The sequence below is a fragment of the Terrapene carolina genome, unplaced genomic scaffold (assembly GCF_002925995.2).
Source record: "Terrapene carolina triunguis isolate 2854851 unplaced genomic scaffold, T_m_triunguis-2.0 Scaffold234, whole genome shotgun sequence".
NCBI classification, from domain to species: Eukaryota; Metazoa; Chordata; order Testudines; family Emydidae; genus Terrapene; species Terrapene triunguis.
In genome coordinates, this window is record NW_020664585.1 from 13,686,980 (window position 1) to 13,706,050 (window position 19,071).

At 42.8% G+C, this 19,071-nt stretch overlaps 1 protein-coding gene across 1 annotated transcript in view; it reads right to left on the bottom strand.

Annotated features, from left to right (window-relative positions):
* Positions 1–19,071, bottom strand: part of GALNT9 (polypeptide N-acetylgalactosaminyltransferase 9) — a 215,926-nt gene that overhangs the window by 116,916 nt on the left and 79,939 nt on the right. The window contains exons 3-4 of the mRNA XM_026656939.1: positions 16,974–17,140; positions 14,484–14,658 (exon numbers count right to left, since the gene is read on the bottom strand). Coding sequence (XP_026512724.1) covers positions 14,484–14,658; positions 16,974–17,140 — 342 coding nt within the window. The remainder of the gene's footprint in view (positions 1–14,483; positions 14,659–16,973; positions 17,141–19,071) is intronic.

Here is a 19,071-nt window from a genome sequence, read left to right on the forward strand (position 1 = left end):
AGCTTAAGTTGCTTATAGATAAATTCCAAGAGTTAAATGCTCCAGAATGATCAATTGCAATACAGTATTTGAACGTTTCCTCTCCGCACGTCTGTTCCCACTTCCTCGGCAGCTTGAGCTGTGAAATTTCACAGGTACGAAACAGAGAAATCCCTGTGGTTTGCAGAGAAATACAATCATGCAGCCACTGTGCCTAGCTCTGAAGAGTAGGATTAAGCAAGAACCCTGTGTTACGGGCTAGACAGAGCTGTGCCACTCCAGGTGCAGCTCTGAGAGGCGTTGTGAAGCCAGGAAGCAGGCTGCTGCTCCAGATTTAAAGCAGGCACAGCACAGCGTTCCCCTCCAAGCCATGTCTCTGGCCCAACCTGCCCATTTTGCTCAAGCTATTGCTGACAGTAGAACTAGGGTGACCAGACAGCAAGTGTGAAAAATCGGGACAGGGAGTGGGGGGTAATAGGCGCCTATATAAGAAAAAGCCCCGAATATCAGGACTATAAAATCGGGACATCTGGTCACCCCGAGTAGAACCAGCTTTGCCGTCTCTTGGTACTCCCTGACCATAAGAACTCCCACTGGGCCAGGCTCCTGAATTGGGTCGCATTAGGTCAGGAGACAGGTCCCTTCCCTCGAGTAGCTACACAGCAGCCAGGCAAAACTGACCTCTTTAGACTGCATTTTAAGTGTCCTAGATGGACAGCACTAGGAGGCTGCCCTCAATGTGCGTTTCCTGGGAGACTACTGCCTCCCTTCCTACTGCCTCCCTTCCTACTGCCTGCCTGAGCTCCTATGCCAATGATCTTTCTTACTTTCTATCCCACCTACAGATACTCCCCTCCCCCATCAAACAATACCATAACAAAAACCAAAAAAGCTTCACAAAGAACGTAGATGCACTAACCCTGTAAGCCAGTGAAGAGGAGGTCCAACAATCCTTTGTGCACTACTGGAGCACTGATAATGCCTCTTATAGTCATAGGCCACAAATAGTGAATCTTGACTAGTTTTAGAGAAACTGGGATCAGCAATTGTGAATTGGCAATTTCAATTTTCCAAAGATCGCCTAAATGTATAGATAACCCCATTCCATTGTAAGGCTCTTTAGAATAGGTATCAAAGCTGCCACCTCTAGGCTTGAGTTGCTATGCTTTTGTTCTTACCTGATTTGGTTTGAAAGCTTTGTTTCAGCTTCTAGAGTTCTGTATAACACACACAGGGGAGGGAGGATACATAATATTCAGCTTGTCTGAGGACGAGCCTTTGTTCCTGAGGATGTAATTTGTGCTCACATTTTTGTGTTGACAGAATGAATTGTGGGCAGAGATATGAGCAGTTGCACCTCTAATTACCTGCACTGCAGTTAGGTAGCCAGATGTGCCTAAATTCTGATTTGTTCACACAGTTCAACTGTGGACACAAAAATGGATGCAAAAATTTTGTAAGTGCCGCTTGCACCTGTAAAAGTGATGCCACCCTTCTTAGAACGGACTAGGTGCTTTTAACAATTGTGTGTCATTTTCTGCTAAACGCAAAGCAAACAGACAGTAGCCCTGCTATGTCACTGCAATTTGCAACTGCAAATGCTCTTTTGACAAGCATCCAGATGTGTCTGGATATTTTTTCGTGTGAGAGATATGAAGCTTTGCAGATATTTCCAAACCCTAAATACTTCATCAGCATTGTAGCTCTACGTGGAAACCAAAGGGAAGCCTGCAGTGCTCCTAGGGTGACCAGATGTCCCGATTTTATAGGGACAGTCCTGATTTTTGGGTCTTTATCTTATATAGGCTCCTATTACCCCCCACCCCCTGTCCCGATTTTTCACACTTGCTGTCTGGTCACCCTAAGTGCTCCTCAACTGTCTCTTCCTTTGGCACCTTACATTCAAGCTCTGCTACGCGGGCCCTAGAAATGGGCTCATGGGGTTCAATCCTGCAGCAACTGAAGCCAGTGGCAAAACATCCACTAACTTCAAGGGGGCAGGATCAGACCTATAATGATGCATTCCAAACACCAGAACTACATTTTGAAGTTTGGGCCCATTTTTCATGGCTACTGGGTTGCTGGCCTCTGTATAAATTAACATGCTTTACGGGTGCAGAACTGCATCTATTGTTGACGATTAACTGAGCCAAAGGAACAATTTTTCTCTCACACACATTTTATAGATACCATGGATTCTGTGAACTAAACAGAATCAGAATATTCAGCTTTGAATTTAGTGCTTCTTCCGAGGCCTGATTCAGTTTTTAGCTAATACACACACAGCGGAGACTACTGGCTGGAAATGCAGGTGGAAGAAAAGGTCTTCCTTTCTCTCTGCTAATGAGCAACTTTACCTAGGAATTTCTTAGGCTTCTTCTCTCTCTCTGAGTAGCTACTCGTGGCTTGTTAAGGTTGAAAGAGAGAGAGAACATTCAACTTGATTCTCGCATATTCTTTATCATGTGAATGGTGTATTTTTATGGTGATTTATTTTTCCAGAACAGTGTCAGAAATACTTTTTATTCTAAGGCCCCGATTCCGTAACTGACAATACATGGGGCATAGTTCTGCAACTGCATGGATTCTCATTGACTTCAGCCGATCTCCCGGCAGACACAAGGATGCCCTGGTGTGCAGTCAACTGCAGAAGAAGAGGCTTCAGTAAGCATCTCTTACTTTCATAAATCATCAACAGGAATGTGCAAGTCCAGACTGTGAACTTGATCAACAGCCCCCAAAAAGCTGCTTGTTTTCCCCAAACTGTTAAATGCTTGAGATTGACCTGAATATAGATGTGCATGTGCGTTTACTCCTTTTGTCTTCTTAAAAATTATGGGCCTGATTTCAAAAGGTGACGAGCACTCACATTGACATCAACGGGTGCTACAGGTGCTGGGCTCTTCTGAAGAGCTGGCTCTCAAATTTAAAGACTTCTATGGAAAACAAGGAGAGTTAAGACAAGAATCAGGAGGCAGAATTTGGCCCAAAGTATCGCAGAAGTCTGTAACGTGATCCAGAACTTCAGGGGTGGGGTCGGAGCGTGTATTGTGATCAGATTGGCTCCTCTAAAGATCAATTTAATCCTATTGTAAAAGTCTATCTATCACTGGATAGGTTAGTAATCTATGTTTGATAGTGGCCAATTCACAGTACATCAAATGCCAGAGGAAAATCGGTGGGAACAGGAATTATATGCTTTATATTCTTCCACGTTTGTCAGATTGTCAAGGAGTTGGTGCCAATAGGAAACTATTGGAAAGCCTGATTTTTCACAAAGCTACATCACTAAAAACAATAGCTTCTACCCAAAGCACTGATAAAGCAGGTTTGAAGTGAGGTCTTCAATGTGCTGCAAGACTATAATATAGCCTTTAAGAAAGTCAGGCCACCCGCAGACATCAAGCAGTTGTTTTTAAAGGCGTAACATAGAAATAAAAACATGTGATCCAAGAGAAATCATAAATACGATACAGGCCAGATCCTGAGCTGTTGTGAACTGATGTAGCTCCATGGACTTCAATAGAGCGAGGCCAATTTACACCATCTGAAGTATTCATTCAGTACATCTCCAGCTCCGCTCACATCTCAACTAGTTCTGAGCTGATATAGTCTAGAAGTAGTTGCAACATATACTCAGATTAGAGACATCATGGTCCAGCAGACAGGGCAGTGAACTGGAACTCAGTGGATGTAGGTGTTATTCCTGGCTCTGCCACTGATCTGCTCTGTGACGTTGAGCAAGTCACTTCACCTGTTTGTGCCTGTTTGCCCTCCCACGCTTTTCTGTCTTAGATTTTAAGCTCACTGGGACAGAGACTGTATTTGTGATGTTTGTTCAGTGCCTGGCATAATGGGGTGCTAATGTCATTCAAATATTTTTAAAAAACATCATCTGTATAAACAGAAAGTTTGTTTTCCCATATGATTTTATATGCAGTCTTAAATTTCACTGGCAATATATTTTATCGTACATAGAACAATAAATCTACTGAGACATATTTCTCCATTTAAGATAGTCAAATAAATATTACCCTAGGTATGTCTGTGCAGTAACGAAGTGCTCAGAGAGTTAAAAAAAATCAGACCCATTTCCTCACGTTGCAAGAGGAGAGAGGAAATTGCCCATCTGTTCTACCTAACATCTTTATCAGCTTTTCTGAACTGCCCTTTGAGATTTCAGACCTGCAGCCCACCAGCCAGAATAGCGTGAACACTGCAGAACATGCCTGCTTCAGAGTTAAAGATCAGCTGTTTGGCTGCCAAATCTGAATAGCTCTTGTCTGCATCACTGAAAAGCAATGAGGATGCTTCAGTGAGTATTCTACGTTGTTTAGGTAGATGAATAGTTGGAGTTGCTTTTCTGGCTTGTCCTCCGTATGTATGCTGGCACTGCCTCATAAATCTCAAAAGCCCACATGGCATACGCTGTATGCTTCTCTCTTTATTCAACTAAGTAATTTTAGTACACTTCTGCTGTCTGAAACATGTACTCCATTAAGCTACAAAATTGATCCTAAATGACTGATAGCTTCTTTTTCCAAAGCATTTTTCTAGATGCTGCGCAATCATGGAGGACTTCAATTTGAGTGACAATGTTGGAGGGTCTCATGCTGCCAGAATGAAAACATCCTTGGAATTTCTAAACATTTTAAATGACAATTTCCTCATTCAAAAAGTGTTGCAGCCAACATGGGGCAATACTTTATCAGACCTTGTCCTAACAGATAAAGAGGAACTGATCACAGAACTAAAAATGAACAGTAGCGTTGGTAATGTGCATGCAAAATAAAGTTGAGACCACTAGTATATATATTTGGTGCTTTAACAGAGCCAATTTCACAAAGCTAAAAAAAAAAAATCTAAATCAGCTGCGAGGAAGAATTTAATCAGGAAAGTGTGAGTGATAATTGGAAATCATTTAAAAATACTTTAATAGATGTCCCCAAAGCCAGAATCCTACAACTGATGAGGAAGGCTGTGTTGGTTAAACAGCTGGTCTAGTTTAGAGGGGAAGTGAAGGCAGTTGTAAAAAATATTAAAAAGAATATATATTGAATAGAAAAAAGGGGAAGTTGATAGTGATGACTATAAATCAGAAGTTACGAATTGTAGAAAGTTGATAAGGGAAGCAAAGGGACATAAGGAGAAATCTATGGCCAGCAGAGTTAAGGACAATATGAAGGTGGTTTTAAAATATATCAGTAACAAAAAGAATTGGTCCATTACTAGATATAAATGGAATGGTAGAATTATCAAAAATAATGCAGAAAAGGCAGAAGTGTTTAATGAATATTCTGTATTTGGGGAAAAACAAATGGTATAGTCTCATGCAGCGGACTGGACTAGATGACCTCTCAAGATTCCTTCCAGTCCTACATTTCTATGAGTCTATGATATAAAGATAATAACTCTCTTTCCATTCCACTATTATCTCTGGAAGATGTTAAACAAAGTTACTATAATCTGTTAGTCTTAAAGGTGCCACAGGACACTCTGTTGCTTTTTACTATAATTAGACATTTTTAAATTAGCAGTTCCAGATAACTTGCATCTAAGTTTTTATAGAGCTGTCTGAGGAGCTTGCTGGACCACTAATGTTGATTTTCAATAAGTCTTGAAGTACTGAGGAAGTTCCGAAGACTGAAAGAAAGTCTTATAGTGATAGACTCTACAAGCTTCATTTATTTAGCTTAACAAACAGAAGGTGAAAGGGTGATGTGATTACAGTCTATAAGTACTACAAATATTTGATAATGGGCTCTTCAGTCTAGCAGAGAAAGGTGCAATGTGATCCAACAGCTGGAAGTTGAAGCTACACAAATTCAGAGAAGAAATAAAGTGTAGATTTTTAACAGTGAGGGTAATTAACTATTGGAACAATTTACCAGGGTTGTGATGGATTCTCCATCATTGACCATTTTAAAATCCAGATTAGATGTTTTTTTCTAAAAGATGTGCTCTAGGAATTACGTTGGGGAAGTTTCCAATTGTCCCTTATGGAATCTATGAGATAAGTGCATTGCAAAGCGCACACTTACTGTGAACTCTCTACCTGCAATCTTAGGGCTGGTCCACACTGGGGCGGGGGATCAATATAGGAAACGCAACTTCAGCTACGAGAATAGCGTAGCTGAAGTCGACGTTTCCTATATCGAACTAAAAGTACCTACTTCGGGTCCACGCGGCGCAGGCAGGCTCCCCCGTCGACAGCGCTTCCTCCTCTCGGCGAGCAGGAGTTCCGCAGTCGACGGGGGAGCGCTTCTGGGATCGATCTATCGCGTCCAGATGAGACGCGATAAATCGATCCCAGAAGATCGATCTCTACCCGCCGAATTAGGTGGGTAGTGTGGACCAGCCCTTAGAGTTATAGAGGGGTGATGCTATAAGCAAAGGGTGATCATAAAGGGGCTTTTCACAACTGGGAACCAAAGAGCCATAGGTTTTACATCTGTCCCTAGACATGCCATATCACCTCATTGATTTCATTCTGGTGATGCAGGTTTCAAATGATGGTGGAATTTGGTCCATAGCTTTTTGCCCAAGATTGTTAAGAAGCAGAATTTTATAGTAGGGTGAAAAACACCTCTATAACATCTCTACAAAAGCAGACCTGGAATAATAAAAGTGGCTGAGTAAAACAGCCTCAGCATTGTCTCCAGGTCAGTTATTGATTACTAGGAAATCAGCCTTTTCCTTGCTTTAAAGTACATCTTGAGAATCCCAGTACAACATAATGCACTACACATTCATGTATAAAACAGCAGGTCTCAAATTGTATCCCTAGACCTGGGGCCCCACAAAGCTATACCGAAAGCTTGGTTCCCTCTAACTTCATTAAGATCCATGTTTCCTACACTGTAAAAGAACACCTGCTTCTGGGGATAATCTCCAAAGATGGGCCTGCGCTAGTCACAGATCAACAGGATACATACCTCACGTCCCAGATCCTTTCTTCTGTGCTAAGCTCTCTCGGTCTCTTTTGTATATTGAAATCTCTTAATGAACTCCTTTTACCCCTCTGCTTTTTATGGCAACACTCCATTCTCTAGCACTATTTTTAATTACTACAGTACTACATAACTCCATTTAGGGCTTAGGCACAACTATGATGGAAAGCAAGTCATTGACGAAGTGGGTATTCATCCACGAAAGCTTATGCTCCAATACATCTGTTAGTCTTAAAGGTGCCACAGGACTCTGTTGCTTTTTACAGATCCAGACTAACACGGCTACCCCTCTGATACAAGTCATTATGTCTCCTTTTATGGATCCCAGCACTCTTTATGGACTCCCCTCCCCGATAACTTAATTCAAGTTCTTTCGTCTCTGTCGTCTTACTCTCTCCCGCTCCATCTCAAAGATGGGATGCTATGTTATGCTCCACATCTTCTGTAATACAGTTAACTGCGGCTGTGCAGTGGTTGTAACCTAAAGCCATGAGTGTGTTGCTTAATTGGAAAACGGGGTGCATCTAAATAAAAAGCATAGACGGCATGGAAAGAAAGTTGGCATATACAGAGTGAATGCAGAACTCCACTACGCTGCAGGGAGACACAACTGAACGATGTAGGCCTAATTCTGCTCTCACATATGATTGCACAACTCCCCTGGGCTGGAGTGTGAGCAGCACGATGCAACCGAGGGCTCGTTGTGCGTGGCTCATCACAATGTTACATTGTTAAAACACTGACATCATCCTGTACCTTCTGTGCATTGTATTCTTTTGCAGCCCTTTCCCAGTATCTCACCCCTGACCTTCCCTCCTTATCTCACCAGAACTCTCTGTTCCCAGTTACTCTTCCCAACTCAACTTCTTTCAAAGCCTATTGTACGCCTGTGTCTTCCTGCTATGTGTGTGTTCCCTATAAAAAGAGAGGGAGATGGAAAATGAGAAATAGCTGTGCAATTTTAAAAAGACATAAGCAGAGAAAAAAATATCAAACACAGATAGGCTCATTCCCTGTCACATACCCCTATGGCATCCAGAAATTGATTGGGATCGGAGACCACAGAACACCTCTGCAGGACTTATGCGGGGGACTTCCAAATGTACAGAAAGGTAACGAAGTCTCTGCATCTTATACAAACTTGTGCGCCTGGAGGGGCCAGATCCTCAAGCTACACTGGTGCTGAAACTGGTGCAGCTGGGAGTGAGGAGCATCATTGGCTTTATGCTTCCACCCACCCCTGGTGTATGGCTCTTTTGAGTTGCACCCAGCTGCAACAGTGCTCAATGGGCTGCACCAGCAGCCAAGAAAATTTTGAATGCCAGTACTCCAGCCATGCCCCTTCTACCTGGGCCATGCCCCCAGCACCTCCCTCCCCTTATACAAGAAGCTCTGAGTAGCAGGGGGCTTTGGGCCAGTATATCCACCTCTATGCCATATGGGGATTCCCCTTTAGCATAATACCCAGGTAACTGGCTTTCTGGCTATGGATCAGAGCAGCCAGAGGGGATGGGGGTAAGGATCTGGCCCTGGGTATCCACATATTTATTTGCAGTCTTGGACCCTAACAGTTCCATCTGTTTTGCAGAGATTTTCAGCCCTGCAGGCTGACTTCCGTTGATTAACATTGAGTTCCTGTAAAAAAGAAGAACATTTACTGCAGGACAGGTGGAATTTTACAAAAGAACTGTTTGGTGAAATTATTGCATGATTCTAATTGAAAGCTCCATCTGAGAATTAATGGTAATGGCCTCCCTCTTAGCCAGTCCTCTCCACTTATTCCTGCCACAGAAGTAGTATCAGCTCACATTAAAGAAATACTTATGGGGAATGGGTCAATAGAAAATCTCTGACCTGCACTAATATATTTCAGCACCTAAGAGGCAAAAAAGTAGCAATTAAGCACAGCACAATTTGAATAATTCAATAGTTAATTTGACCCGCCAGCTTTCAGCCTATTTTTTACCTCCTACAAGACTGTACTCAGTCTCCTGGGAGAGTTATGCTGCAAAAGCCTACACCATGGTGCAGTGCAATATAATGGAAAACAGCATGCACAAAGGGAATAAATACTATTTAAAGGGAAATATTTTTATTTTCTGAAAGTGACGGGCCACCTATGCTTAATAAAAGTTATTTTCTATTAATCAACCTGCTGAGTCACCGTGCAGAAGGTAAACAAGCCCTGTGCTGGTGATATCACGGATAAGCAATTAAAGATGGTCTATGCTGAGTTTTTCAGTCATGAGTTTCCATGTAATGTTCACCTTTATCAGCCAATGACTCAATCCACTGGGACTCTTTGGTTCCATTAAAAAACCAGTCATTAGAACAACAAACCATCATTAATGGTGTTTTATTTACTCCACAGTACAGCAACACTGATTCACCACAACCCAGTAGTTCGATGCAGCCCTGAGCAATAATGATACAGAGATGGAGGGACGGGCTTGTAGTTAAGGCACTGGACTGGGATTCAAGAGGTGTGGGCCCAACTCCCAGCTCTGCCACAGATTTTCTGTGTGAATCTGGGTTAGTCACAATTTCCCAGTTCTCCCATTGGGAACTTACTGGCATGCTGTGTGGATACATTCATGGATATCTGTGAGGAGCTTAGACACTACAGTGGGTGATCAGAATGGAAAAGTCCATAAACAACAAATGACTGTGAAGAGCTGAAGGTTTTCAGATCCTCCAGCTGACTCTGTAGTTGGAAACATGGATATCACTGCTGTGACCCAGGAATGGATCACCCTGCACTGCTGTCTCAGAGAAGCTTACTGGTCACTCAACAGCCTTAGAGAGAAACTGAACCTTCTGTTCATTGCCAATTTTCAGGTTGGCTCCACCCTAATAGCAATAATAACCTATCAACTCAAGGATAACTTGAATATGTAATTACTCTGAGTTCCTACAGAAAGACTGTAGATTCAAAAAGTAGTTGTCAATGGTTCATTGTCAAACTGGGAGGGCATACCGAGTGGAGTACTACAGGGGTCAGTCCTGGGTCCGATACTATTCAAGACTTTCATTAATGACCTGGATAACGGAGTGGAGAGCATACTTCTAAAATCTGCAAGTGATACCAAGTTGGGAGGTATTGCAAGCATTTTGGAGAACAGGATTAGAATTCAAAAGGATCTTGACAAATTGGAGAATTGGTCTGAATTCAACAAGATTAAATTCAGTAAAGACGAGCAAAGTACATTTAGGAAGAAAAAAGCAATGCATAATTACAATATGGGGAATAACTGGCTAGGTGTGCATGCTGCTAAAAGGGAAGTGGGGGATGTAACGGATCACACATTGAATATGAATCTACAATGTTGTGAAAAAGGCTAATATTCTGGGGTGTATTAACAGGAGTGTTGTATGTAAGACACGGGAGGTAATTGTCCCACTCTACTCGACACCGGTGAGGCCTCAGTTGGAATAATGTGTCCAATTGTAGGCACCACATTTTAGGAAGGATGTGGATAAAATTGGAGAGAGTTTAGAGGAGAGCAACAAAAATGATAAAAGGTTTGGAAAACCAGATCTAGGAAGAAAGGTTAAAAAAAACTGGGAATGTTTAGTCTTTAGAAAAGAAGATTGAGGGGGAACCTGATAACAGTTTTCAAATATGTTAAGGGCTGTTATAAAGAGAACAGTGAGAACGTCCACTGAAGGTAGGACAAGAAGTAAACAGCTTAATCCACAGCAAGCAAGATTTAGGTTAGATATTAGGAAAAGCTTTCTAACTATAAGGGTAGTTACGCTCTGGAACAGGCTTCCGAGGGAAGTTGTAGAATCCCCATCACTGGAGGTTTTGAAGAATAGGTTGGACAAACACCTGTCAGGGATGTCTAAGCTTACTTGGTCCTGCCTCAGCACAGGGGGCTTGATCAGATGACCTTTCAAGGTCCCTACATTTCCATAATTCTATGATGTTTGCAAATGCAGTAACCACATACTGTACAGACCCAATAGCGAGAATGAAGATGTGAAAAAGGCCCAGAGGCAAATAACACTGCTCTGTTTTAAGGCCAAATATTCATTTCACGTACTAATATCATCAATGACTTGCTTTCCTTTAAAATACACAACACCATTTCCTTTTCTTTTTGTATGATTAGGGAAAGTGTTTAAACATATGAGATCATTTATGTTTAATATCCAAGTCACAGTCTCACCATCTCTCTCCTGATTAATATAGAAGACTTGCCTTCCAAATCACTGGCTAACCTGGCTGAATCAAACTGTGACTCTCACCTCTGCTCTATTTTGATGAAATTCAGGGACCAACCTGGTGTGATTAAGTCCTAGTGTACATTTACTATCTCAGTCTTGCATCCTCTGAGTGTCAACAGAAGAGACTAGAATTTACTTAACCCTCGCCAAAAATGTTGACATTCGCTTAAAAAAAAATCTGTCCACATAACTTCAGTCTCTTTTCCTTTCAGTGCTATTTTGTTAATATGATGCTGGACACAAGCAGACTGCATTACAGCCACACCACTCACTGGTTACACCACAAACTGAGCACAAAGCCGGAGCTTTTTTCCACAGGAAAAGCCACGTTTTCTGTTCAGTCGCCTCAAAAAGACGAGGTATGCAGGTCTCAATGGAAACAACTTACGTGCCATCTGAGTATATTATTATAAATTTGCAATCTGGAAAAAGTAGTTCCTACAGGACCAGAACCTTAATGAGAGAATGTAGATGGGGTAGTGCCTTACTCTGGCATGTGAAAGATTTAGGATTGAATCCCAGGGCTGGAATCTCCCATTCCTTGTCTTGATAAGGGGTGGGAGTAAAACACAAAGTACTTAACAGTAACTCCATTTGAAAAATGAAGCAGGAAGATGGACTGACAGGAGCTCCTTTAAGTCCATATCGTCTGGAACGGGAAAAACAAGGGGAGTGGCTACTACATGAGGCCTTAAAGGTGGGGACTCTAAAGCTGGGAGGAAACAAGGAGAGCAGAAATTCAGGGGTGGAGATGGTAGTAGACATGCCCATGATTTGAAGGGGAGCGGGAATAGGAGTAAGATAAAGTAGCAGTGTTGTTGCCCTCCACTTGTGCCTCTGAAGCAAAGGGATACATTATCCTTTCGATGTGTGTTTGCTATTCTGATTGCTTTCCACTCTGCAGCGACTGCCTGAGCAGAGCTCTCACAAAAGGGGGCGATGCTCTCAAAGTAGCTGCAGATTCAGGCTGAGTGGTAATAATGGGAGTTAAGCACGTGTTGAGAGGAGCGCATTCCAGAATGGGTGCGCTGGTCCATAGAGGCTTTTAAATGGTATACACACAGTAGGGTGACCAGATCACAACACTAAAATATCGGGACACATTGGGGTGCCGTCATCCCCTCCCAAAGTCCACCCCCGCTCCTCCCAGGCTCCACCCCCACTCTGCCCCAGGTCCCGCCCCCTCCCCGCTTGCCCCCCCACCGCGCCCTTCCTCATCCCCCGGCCCCCTGCTGGCGTGCTGCGTCCCTCCTCAGTCCCCCACCCACTGCTCGCCTCCTCACCCCGCCCGCCTGCTGCTCACTCGCCTCTCCACCCTCCCCACCTGCCACTCACCCCTTCAGCGCCGACTTCCCCTCTGCTGGGTGGGTGCTAGCCCACCCCTCACCTCTTCCCGCCCAAGCATCCGCCCTCCCTCCTGGAAAGCACTAAGCGCCCCCAAACAGCTTTTAGGTGGCGGGAAGGGCTGGGAGGGGGGGAAGAGCAGGGACGCGGCATGCTGGGGGGGCGGGGGGAGAAGGAGGCGAGGAGGGGAGAGTTTGGCTCCCTTCCGCTTGCCTCCTTACCTGAATATCGGGACAAAAGGCGTACATTGATTCGGACGCGGGAAAAAGGGTTAAATATCGGGACAGTCCTGATTTTAATCAGGACATCTGGTCACCCTAACACACAGTCTCATTTACTGTATTAGGTTCTGTCCATGCTGACCTCGATCCTCCATGACATTACTACAAAACAACAAGCTTTAAGAAAAGAAAACAACAACCCCATCTCACTGTGTAGTTACACCACCTAGCTTTTCCACAGCCGTTTACAGCCGTGGATCTCAACATCCGTACAAAGGAGATCAGCATCATTTTCCTCACTGTATGGAAAGGGAAACGGAGGCTCAGATAGGCTAAGTGCCAGTACCAGAACCCAGGCCTCTGCCCTGTTCAGTAGCCAACATGGCCTCCCACTGACATTTGAAGATCATTTGAAGTGACACTGCGTATCTGCTGGTTAAAAAACAGAGCATGAGCTACTCTAACATTGTTACCACAGGCACAGGAATCGCTCCCCGTGTAATTGTAGTGCCTGGTGTGAAATAGTCCAGGAAAAGTCCCATCAGCTGCAGTGCGACAGAACTTATTTTATCGCAGCTTTTATTTTATAAAGACTTGCGAGACATAAACATATCAACAAAAATAACTGCCCCCCAAAATCTACAGGGCTGTTGTAGTCAAGTATCTCCCAGAGAATACTCCTTGGCTATACCTAGAGCTACTTTTTGGGTATTTTTTTTTTAAACTTCCTCCCAGACCCCCAAAACACAAACACTTAACCGCACAGCAGTGTTTCCTAATCAATAATTAATTCCTTTTTTTTTTTGGAAAGACATTCACTCTATATGTCCCAGCTGTCCTTTCTCAGCTGAGTCTATTCATAACCTACTTCCAGCAGTGCTACCTATTGGGAAATTCATTAACATATGGATTATTTTCTTAATAAACTCATTCCTGTTGCCAAATCGTGTTCTTTTAAAAGAAATACACTGTAAGGTCCAGCGCAACTTATGCTAAAATAGTGTTTTCTGCTCTTGTGCTCGCTCTGCTGGTTCTTCGGGAGTTATACCACAACAGGTATTGGTGTAATCTGGCTTGATCCCATTGAAGTGAATGGAGCTTCAAAGATTTAGCCCACCTGAGAATCTAGCCCATTAAACTCAGAGCTATGCTCACATCATCAGAGTTGCTGGTTTGGAAAACAAACAAAAAGAGGCATACTGATTTCAAGACGCATTAGAAACACAGGGAATAATTCAATTTCCCCCCAAAACGTAAATGCAAGAAAATATATAGAAAAAAATCATGTTTATATTCAAGCTTCTAGGAGGAAATTATAAACAATGGCGAGTAAACAAAACACAACGAAATGAAAGTACTCGACAATCTATTTTTAAAATGTCCTTGAGCACAGAACTTGCTTAATGGTTTTCCGCCATTTGCTCACTTCAGGGATCTCAGATTGATTTCCATGCAAATTGTTTCCCTGTACGTTGAACTGCATAGGAGCTAGAATGACAGTCCTTAATGGATCTGGCAGCCATTGCAGGACACTTCAACACTCTGTAACGTTGCAACAACCAAGAACATTACTCAAATTAAACTGCTAATGCTCCCAAGCCTAGAGCGAGCTCATCACTGGAATTCTTTGGCTCCCGTCACTGAGAAAATCTCATTCACAAGCTTTGGGAACATAGCGTTGCTGTTTGCACTGCAGCATACTCTCCCTGTGGGAAATCCAGCATGTAAAGACATCCATGTTGCCATCAAAATGCCTTACCAGCCAGTGTTGAACTCAACATGAGCGTCGAAGAAACCAACAATCGGAGAAGTTGCTGCTTTCCAGCCTTGGATTCTGGCTCGAATCAGTCCTTCCCGTTTGTTATTGCGTACTATCTTCACCAGGCCTGGGTATCTCTTATTGACATACTGGTCCAGATTAAACTTCAGCTCAACTGTAAAAAAGACACACACATGCTCTCAAAAGAGATTTCCACTGAGACTATATAGTCACCACATAATATTTTATTTAAATATGATTTACCCTGGAACAAACATTTTTAAGCCCATGGACACAAAAATAATTCTGAGGCTGAGACTTTCATGGACATGGGGCCAGTTCTAAGGTCTTGGCTTGGCCCAAATTCTGTTCTGAGTTACAGTGATGTAAACCCAGAGTAATCCCATGCAAATCAATGGTGTTACTCTGGACAAATATCAGATTTTATACACTGACTTTTATAGGCATTTTGCCTAAATAAGACCCTCAGTACTGGGCCACTTGGGAATTTGCAGATGACTCAGCACTCTCAGGATTTTGTCCAATGTTTAGAGAACATCAAGTTTCAATTAGTTTCAAAATAATGATTCCTGTACAAGTCCCTTAACAACTTCGGACATGCTCAGGTCAGTCTCTGTGAGCCTGATTCTGATCACCCACCAGCGCAACTCAATTGTCATCAGGAGAGTTACTCTTGATGTACACCAGTCAACAAGAGTCTTGCCACTGACTTCAATGGGCTTTAGATTGGGCCTTGAGAAAGATCAGAAGCAGGCCCCGAGTTTAAGGGTTTGCACTTAAATGTAATTCAGCAGCCCTCCCTCACAAACCATCCTCTTAAAACGGAATCTGATACTGTATATCTAAACAGACCCCTTCCCATCTGTGTCACTTTCCTCTCATCCACCTACATGTGATTCAGAACTCATCAGCATGCTACTCGCCTTTCAATACATTTATAAATGGACTGATTATGAATAAACATCTTTGTACTTTAAAAAGTTCAGCCTGGTCTATTACTATTACTACACTCGATTTTATTTACAATACTTTCTTTTTTTAAACGCTAGATAAACGTGTAGTGGCTTAAGTGATATTAGAGCCCTCCATTCTCATGGCTTATGTTAGAGAAAGGAACAATTTCCAGCCAAATCAAAGGAGCTGGTTAATCTTCAGCAGTGGAGACTAGCCGCAAAAGCTGCCTCAGGGAGATTTTGTTCTCAGTTACACTCATGTAAATCCCCAGTAACTCTACTAAATGATTCTATACCTACATTGGTATAACCGAGAGCAGAATCTGATCGAGTACTTCCAGGTCTTTTTTTTTTTTGGTTTTTCTTTTGAGGTTCCTGAGAAAGAGAAGTATCCGAATACAGGAAGGTTCAAATTGCTGGGCTTTCCAGAAAATGCTACACTTGAGATCTTATTCTAAGTGGAGCTGTCTTAAGATGTGATATGCATCCTAGAGCTTGAAATAAGCAGAAAATACCTAAAACATAACCAAAAAAATGCAGTTTGCTGATTTAAACTCTTCTAATCTATTAAGGGAGCTACTAACCTAATTAAGCCATAATGACTGTTAACACCTCAAATATCACGCTGACCTACATTTTGAGTTCTGTCTAAGAAATGATATTAGTTAACACACATGCTATTTTTGTATTAGTTAATTATATTACTTTACCATTAGACTGGCTTTGTGCGTATTCTTGTAGTATGATTCTGGCACTCTAATTACTAGCTGTTGAGTACCAAAAAAAATAAAAGTTTCAGAACCTGATTCAGATCTCAGTTACACCAAGGTAAACTGGGAACAATTCCATTCATTTCACTGGAATTGTGTCCAATTTATCCCGGTGTAAATGAAAACAGAATATAACCTTAAAGAGAGTCAGCAACTCTGATTTCCTTTGTAAGTATAATTGCTTTATTTAATCTTCTGAGCTAATAATCGACACATTGTCCTGAATCTGGAAGTTTGGGGGATCAAATAAACTGTCTGAACCTTTTTTTTCTAAAATAGACAACTTTAGTGAAGGTTTATTTTCTATCAAGAATTTTATGCAAGAGACTAAAATATATTAAGTTCTACCATACAGCCTTACTCATGTTAGTTAAGTTGTTACGCACGTGAGTTGTCTCAATGAAGTCAATGGGACTTCGCACATGAGTAGCTTCTTGCCAGCATGACTGAGTTTTGTATACCTGGAGTCTCTGGGCCAGATCCACACTGATGCAAACTAGATCATAGCTAAGGGATTTACATCCTCGGAGGATCTAGGCCATTATTTATAAATCTGCAGTTAGGTTTCTGATGCTCCCCCTCTCAGCTATTTCAGATGTGTTCAGATTAGGCTTGTTCCATTCAAACGTCCGAAAAGTACATTTAAATTAGAAGTAACTAAATTATTTCAATTCACAATTTAATCTCATTATAAAACACAGGATAAAACACTTAAGAGAAAAAAAGCAGGTGTTAATGCCATTCACCGTTATCACTGTTGTCATCCACCAGAATGATCTCCTTGAGCAAATGGGATGGGGTATGGTTCACAACACTGTGCACTGAGCGCAAGATGACAGACAGAGCCTCGTTTACAAAAATAAAGACCACCGAGATCTGGGGCAGGTCATCGGAATAGGTCATCTGTTTGCACCTGGAGAGAACAAGGCGAGAACTAGAACCCAGTAAGAGACAGATATTAAACATGCAGAAGATTGGATTTCATCTCTCTCCTCCCCAGCATTTGGACACAGAGTAATGAATGGCATTCCCCAGGTACACACTATTTGGGTACAAATGAAGACCATTTTAGCCCTGAAGAAAAATCACCTAGTTAAGTGCTGCTAACATTTAATCATGACAACAGAACCATATATTTGCATATGCCTGCACGTAGGCAGAATTTGTAGAGGATTTTAGTTGCAGCAAGGTTAAAATTGTCTCATACAAAATGAAATGCTGTACAACTTATATATGTTTTACTCTAAGACTCCAGAAATAGGTGGAAACAAGACATTAAGGACTATAGCTCGCTTCTGCTCATGAAGTCAATTGACTTAAAAGAAAGTTGGCTCAAGCCCCATATTTTCAACTGGCCTAAAAGTAGATCTCAAAATTATACAGAATATTTTTCATGTGAACCCCATTTATACCCAAGCCAGCACCATATTTCCCCATGCAAACAAGAATTTGCCCCCACAAATGTTATTTGTGCAGCTGTCCGGCTTGCAAACAAATGGATGTATTTACAAAACGTATCTCCACAATTTGTGAGACCATATTTACAAATCAGTCCCTACATGAAGTTTTGGATAAAGCAAAGAGAAAGCCTGGGATAAATACTGGCTTATTCCTGCCCTCCACAGACCATTCTCTCATTTCCTCTAAGTTGCTATGCTTATCTTTATAGACTACTGAGACCTACGTGGTGGATGAATTGTCTACAGCAGCACAGTGAATTCATTGCAAGAACAGGTTATTGCTGTGAATTAAACTCGTTGCTTCTGTTGAAAATACAGAAATAAAGAACTTTGGTGGGATCGGAAAACGTGTGAATTTTTGCAAAAGTTGCAAAACCTCTCCCACAGCTACTTGAAAATACATGCTAGCTCAGCTGCTCTGCTGCATGAGTTCCCTAAGGCACACTCTTCTGAGCATTGTGAACTCCCTTTTTGTGCACTGGTCTCAGCGATGATGTCAGTCAGAGAAGAAAACAAAAGTGCATCTAATACGGTGCAAGAAATGCAACAAAATACAATGCTTCCAAAACCGTAAAGTCAAAAGGTCCAAATACTCATCCATATGCCCACCCTATGCAAACAGGTGGGTTGGACAGTGATTATTGGGAGTTATCAGGTGGCAGCATTGCAAATGGCCTTTAGGTCTCTTTATCTGAATGGATCGGTATTGGAACTTGGAAAAATATTTATCATCAGCTGTGATAGAGTGTTGTTTTTTTTTAAACAGGTGAGCACCATATCACTAATGAAGGCTGTCCTCCCTGCCTGAATCTGTTCTGCCCTAGTGCGCAGGGCCGGCTCCAGGCACCAGCCGAGCAAGCTTGTGCTTGGGGCGGCAGATTCTAAGGGGCAGCATTCCGTCCAATCCTAGAGTGGCAGGGCCGCCCTTTTTTTCCTTTTTTTTTTGGTTCGCTGCTCCGGCCGCCCTGTAGGGGGGTAGGGTAGTGTCCTGCTGGGAGCGGGCTGCGCGCTCTGTCTGCCCCAGCCGGTGCCAGGTCTGCAGCAAGCCCGGCAGCCCACATCCTTCCCTCCCCGCCGACCTTCAATTCACCTGCAGGCGGGAGCAGCGTGGAGCAGGCGGCACGGCGGGAGGGGCCGAGTGGCAAGCGCCCCGGCTGAAGGAAGCCCTGGCCGCCCCCCTTCTCTCTCTCCCCCTGCTCCCTCCCCCTCCCCCTGCTAGCCGGGGTGCGCACTCTGCTGCCCGGGGCACGTCTGCAGCGCAGGGAGTCCCCGTTTGCACCCTGGCTCCGGCCGCCCTCCACGGTTGGTTTTTTTTATTATTTTTTTTTTCCTTCGCCGCTCCGGCTGTCCCGCAGGTTTTTTTTTTTTTTTTTTTTTTTTTTTT